This window comes from Limulus polyphemus, unplaced genomic scaffold (assembly GCF_000517525.1).
Source record: "Limulus polyphemus unplaced genomic scaffold, Limulus_polyphemus-2.1.2 Scaffold271, whole genome shotgun sequence".
Lineage (NCBI taxonomy): Eukaryota > Metazoa > Arthropoda > Merostomata > Xiphosura > Limulidae > Limulus > Limulus polyphemus.
This window is the reverse complement of record NW_013665881.1, coordinates 647863-653516: the sequence shown is the minus strand read 5'-3', so window position 1 is coordinate 653516 and position 5654 is coordinate 647863. Positions and strand designations below refer to the sequence as shown.

The window sequence follows — 5654 nt, the reverse complement described above, 5'->3', positions numbered from 1 at the left end:
AAACTTTAATATAAGTTCAACATAACAGCAAATGTACAACGTTTCGACAAGGTTTTGTCATCATCAGGTACATTATACGTTGTACATTTGCTGTTATGTTGAACTTATATTAAAGTTTTTTCTTCATTACCCATTCAAGCCGTCTCCAGCCATTATTAGTCTCAAATTGGGTTCCTCGTCATCGAATTTGAATTACAGCTTGTTTGTTTTAAATGTTTACAGAGAAATTCATAAGGGTTATCTACACCTACCATACAAAATTTTGAGAGACTACAGGGAAGGCAGATGGTCTAAAGCACTCATTGTCAATTAATGAGTTACTCTAATCAAATAAATAGGAAAAAAAATTAAAGTTATACTAGTTGGATAGATTTTAAAATGATTTTCAATCCTTACTTCAGTTGGCAAATTTAGCTATCCAGATCATAATCCAACCAAAGTAGGGATTGAAAATAGTTTTACAATTTATCCAACTAGTATCACTAGTGTACTTTGTATTGCACCATTTACTTTGTTTTGGATACTTTTTATAAGAATAACCAACGATCCCTACTTTCCATTAAAATCTAATTTTTTTCCCTACTTATTTGTTCAGTTCTTATATGTCCATTTTATGGACATAAAATCTATAAATTTTCAGTATATCCATATCCCTGATAGCTATAACTTTTACAATTAAAACCACAATCACAAATGTACAAAATTTAATCCTTACTTTGGCCTACAGATATGTGTATAAAGGTGTCAAAGTAGGAATTAAATTTGATAAATTTGTGATTGTGGTTTTAATTCTTGTTTCATTACTTTTCAAAGCAGGATCACTACTTCATTTTAAAATTAATAATTTTTGAATACTCTTGTTTGTTTACTGTTTATGTTATACCCATCTAAAGCAAATACTTTACCTTCAGAAACTGTTGCATGTTTATCCATCTATATGTAGTGCCATCTGTTCAGTTGAACTGGGTTGAAAAGATATTTAAGTATGTGCATGATATGTTTACCATTTATATTATACCTGTGCATGTGCGTAAGTATATACATATATGTATGGATTTTTATTGGAATATCAAAAGTGGATACCCATAGACCAGTCAAGTAAGTTGGAGAAATATTGTAGCAATAGTCTGAGCTGTCTAGGCACTAGCCCCACTGATGTGATCAGGTAGGTAGACAATAAACAAAAAAGTTGCCCTTTTAGAAATTTTTAAATTGTTATACCGCCAATGGTAGTGAGCTTTTTAGCACATTATTAGTATATATGCAAATAATATATTATTACCAATACTCTGAATGGTCGTTTTTTTTGGCAATCGAATTATTTGGAATCCTTGTTGATCCCTACTATTAAGTATTACTGTACTTAAAATAATAGAATTTGACCATCACTCTTATAATAATCTATGGCCTCAAAGTGTGCAGTATGGGATGCAAACCATGGACCCTCAGATTCGAGATCTGGTACACTAGACCATGCCCTGAATTCCACAGAACATACCACAAGTTGCTTACAAACACATTAAAAAATTTCACTTTAATACACACAGGATGTCAGTCTCAGTCCCACATCATACCATGTGCTATCACCAAAACAATTTGCACAAAACTTTAGTAGAGTTTTAGATGTGTGTGTGATAGCAAGTGTTCAGCATTTTTGCACTTCAATACTTTTTGCTTATCTTGTACTCTAAATCGTTTTAGTGTTTTTGGCAATCATAAGCTCAGAAAAAAGGCTTAGCCTACAGTTCTGATGTTCAAGACACATTACGACACTTATCATCAAGCTACAAATGTATTCATCCCTATCATATGTCTTTTTCTTTTGTGGATTAGATTTAAAAAAAAAAATGCTTCAAATCAACAACACAAGCTAATCAACAAAGTAAAGTGTAGCACCAAAGCTACAAATTAGCCTACAAAACTGATTTTCATATTTACAAAAACAACAAATGTAAGATAGCAATCACTGTGTTTTGGCCATGTTTTCTTGGTCACAATTGATTTTAGTACAATGTTCATATAATTCCATTAAAAATAATAAGGATGAGGAAAGTGATGGACATTCTTTACATTTCAAACAGGTATTTCATAAACTTATTCATCTTTTTTTCTATGCGTTGCAATTGAGATTATTTTATGGTTTTATAAGTGTGCAAATATAGCCATTTACAGGAGATCACTTGAAATATTCTTTAAATTTATATCTGGATACTTGTTGTTCCAAATAATGTATATATAGTACTAACAGCAACCAGAGGAATTGATGAATATTTCTTCTCCAGTCTTCGTACGTAAGCAGCTAGCTCAAGAGCATCTTCACAATAATCGTTTCTAACACAAGTGTCCATAACCTGAGGAATTTCCAGGATATCAAGTAGTTGGGTGTACTTAGACAAAGTTTGTGATGCTTGGTGCCTTCTAAAAATATAACCAGAGAAATATCAATTATGAAAAATTGGACAAAAATATATCTATACTGGAAATTCATCTTAATAATATCAAACTTTTATACTCACTACAAAATCCTTTGTATTTACAAATAACTGTTTCAAGGAAATTTGCTACGAGTAAAGTTAATAAAATTACATGCCCTATATATAGCGAATTATTTATTTATTTCAACATATTTTGAAAGTAACAAAGACATATTGTAGGTATTAAAATTTTTTTTATGCAACACATAAATTGATTTACAATTTTCCAAGCATGGCTCTAACTTGAATGCTATTTATGTAAACACAGAAGATTTTTTTTATTCACAAATTACTCATCAAAATTATTAGAGTACAAGTTAATTGCATTTTTTACATCACTTGAGAACAGATTCTATGAATGTTAACAGATAATGCAGATAGTAAACTAATTCTGAGGAATATCCAAGATCAGGATTTAGTAATTGTATATCTAGCTTTGATGTTATCATGAGACATTCTTCAGACACATTTACAAAGAACTATGTGGAAGGTGGTATTAGTGAAGAACTCTGGGTTACTTGACACATGTTCTGCAATTTTCTCAATGACATTCAGAACTTAAAGTCATATGACTGTTGACAGAGTGAGAACAAGTCCAATAAGGAAAGGCTTTTAGTACTTCAGAGTAAGTCTATTCAATTTAAAAACACTGTTCTAACTAGTTACTTTTTCTTTTCATGCTTTAAGAAGCGTTTCTATATCCTATGTTTCACAAACTAGATTTTTTTCATTTACTTTTGATGTTCCTTTGCTGTGAAAGTGTGCACTTTTGCTATGCCTATCTATTGCATTACTCATCAGTAAATGAATAAAGTACTGTCTTCATTTTGATAATTTAAGCAGCATCTCAATTCTTTATTTTCCAAACTAAATTTTTCAAATTCCTTTTGATGTTCTTTTGCTTTGAAATTGTACACATTTGCTTTCTTTTCTTCTCTGCTTAAATAATTTATTTCTTTGTATCTTAAAATGTTATCTGATTTTTTTTCACAAGTTATCTACAATTCAAAAGAATAGAATTTATTACATTTTTGGATATTACAAAATGTAAGGAATTTTTCAAGAACCTTTAGCTTTTTCAGACTTTCTGGAGGTCTTCCCAAATACGTACAAAAAGGACTTTGTAGGCCGCTAGATAACCTTGAATCATTAAAATCTTAAACGTTTTTGTCAAAGGTATTAAAAATAGTTATTTCAAAATTAATTTCTACAACTATTGGTCACTTTCTTTATGTAAAAGTTTTAATAGTTTTCTGGTAAACATACCTTGTGGTTTACATAAGATGTCCTGATTCTCTATTTTACATGAATCTAACCCTTTTTTTAAAACATAGTCAGGATATTATAGACAAAATTTGCTATGATTTTTTTAATACCTTTTTTCAAATTCCTTGGAATTTCCAAGTTAATGACCACCTGGATACCTTTAATATATGTTTTTTGTTGTTTTCACAGTTTAAATTATATAAATTAATTATCTTTAAAAGTGTACTAATTCTATACAGGATTTCAACTTTCACTCAGAGCTAATATGAGGCTAAACTAAAGCCCCTTTTAACCAAGTTCATGGCAATTAGAATTAAATTCATATAAAAGTTAGTACATTTTATCATCTCTTCTGTGATGACTGCATAGTTTCGACTCTAATTGTAAAATTATAAGAAAAATAAAGTAAATATGCATATAAAAAAAGGCTGCTATAATAAAATTGTTTTGTATCTATGTAAAATTAAGATTTTCTCACCTTAAGTTGATCTGTTCAGATTCTTCCTTGAAGAACTGACATTTTGCTGCAAAATTAGGTAGCTTATCCAGTAACAAAACTAGTTTCTCCTCTACTATATTGAACTGGAAAAAAATATGATTAATCACTTTTCCTGAATAGATGATATATGTAGTTAATTTCTGATGAAAAATGGTGAAATGAGCATCAATTACTTTGAACAGACAATGTTAATTATTAGAGTTAAGAGAGCTAAAACAGACTGAACCATGTTTCCTAAAAACTTAGATAATATTATCCAGTTCATTTGAGCTTTACTAGTTGAACCTAGTTCTTACAGATTTACCTCTAAGACGTGTTTGTTGGTTTGTTTTAGTGAAAAGCCACAATATACGTTAACTTTACTCTGTAAAACACGAGAAATCAATCCCCAGATTTGAGCAGTGTAAGTTCTTAAACTTAACGCTGACCCAGTGGGGGATGAACAAGTGACATTGTATTATATGAGAAAGGCAAATGACATCCATTTAAATTTTGTTCATTGGCATTATATAACTATATATTTAATTGAAAATAAAAAAAAACCTGAATGAAAACAATTTACATGACTCAAAAAAATTATATCAAAAACAGTTTCTTTTAAAAATAAAACTATTGGATTCCATTCATTATTTCCAAAACTTCACATTTAATTAATAAAAAATCCTTTGAAACTCCTCTCGGAAATTAGAGATTAAAAATACAATTCAATATGAATTACAAAATATAGAAAGAATAGTAACAGAATTAAACTTGCATCTCGGAATATTTGATGGGAACATTCAGCTGTCTGAATAAATGTCTTGTAATTTTCTGAAGCCAAATCTTGTGTTTGTTCCAAAACAGCTGCTTTTTCTTCAGCAAGACATTCTGGTTCTTGAGCTAGTTGATAAAATATTTATATTATATCTAAACCTGCAACTGACTTATCTTGTTTCAAACATGCATGCTATTTCTTAAACTTGATTACAAATATATTGAATAAATACATTGAGTCTAATGAAGGCCCACATTTAATTAAAACACTGTAAGAACAGTTTTATCTCTTAAATAATCATTCAGGTAGAATCTTGGGAGCTTTTTGAACCTCTTTGGAAATTTGACCTAAAAGGATCTCTCCCACTTTGTCTCAGCACTACCAGCACATAAGACACTTTACTCACCCTAAGTCATTCATGCCTCCTGTGAGTCAAGGGTAATGTTCAGGGGTAAAGCCTATTCAACAGCTCTGGAATTTCCAGGCTGTGGTTCTCCTTCCTGAGTTTATGGCTGGATCAAACGTGTAAAAAAAAGCCAACATTAAGGGGAGGACTTCTTTGTGATCTCAATACTTCCTCAGATCCCAGTATACCCTCTACGTCAACTCTTCCCCTTATGCATAAGTCCTTTGTCTCAAAAATGCACTTTCAAGTTTTACC

The 5654-nt window shown here is 30.4% G+C and overlaps 1 protein-coding gene across 1 annotated transcript in view; it reads right to left on the bottom strand.

Annotated features, from left to right (window-relative positions):
- The window catches only part of LOC106456913 (conserved oligomeric Golgi complex subunit 8-like), a 34419-nt gene that overhangs the window by 18334 nt on the left and 10431 nt on the right, over window positions 1-5654 (bottom strand). Inside the window, exons 3-5 of the mRNA XM_013916292.2 lie at window positions 4994-5118; window positions 4219-4322; window positions 2247-2418 (exon numbers count right to left, since the gene is read on the bottom strand). Of these exons, the coding sequence (XP_013771746.1) occupies window positions 2247-2418; window positions 4219-4322; window positions 4994-5118 (401 nt within the window). The remainder of the gene's footprint in view (window positions 1-2246; window positions 2419-4218; window positions 4323-4993; window positions 5119-5654) is intronic.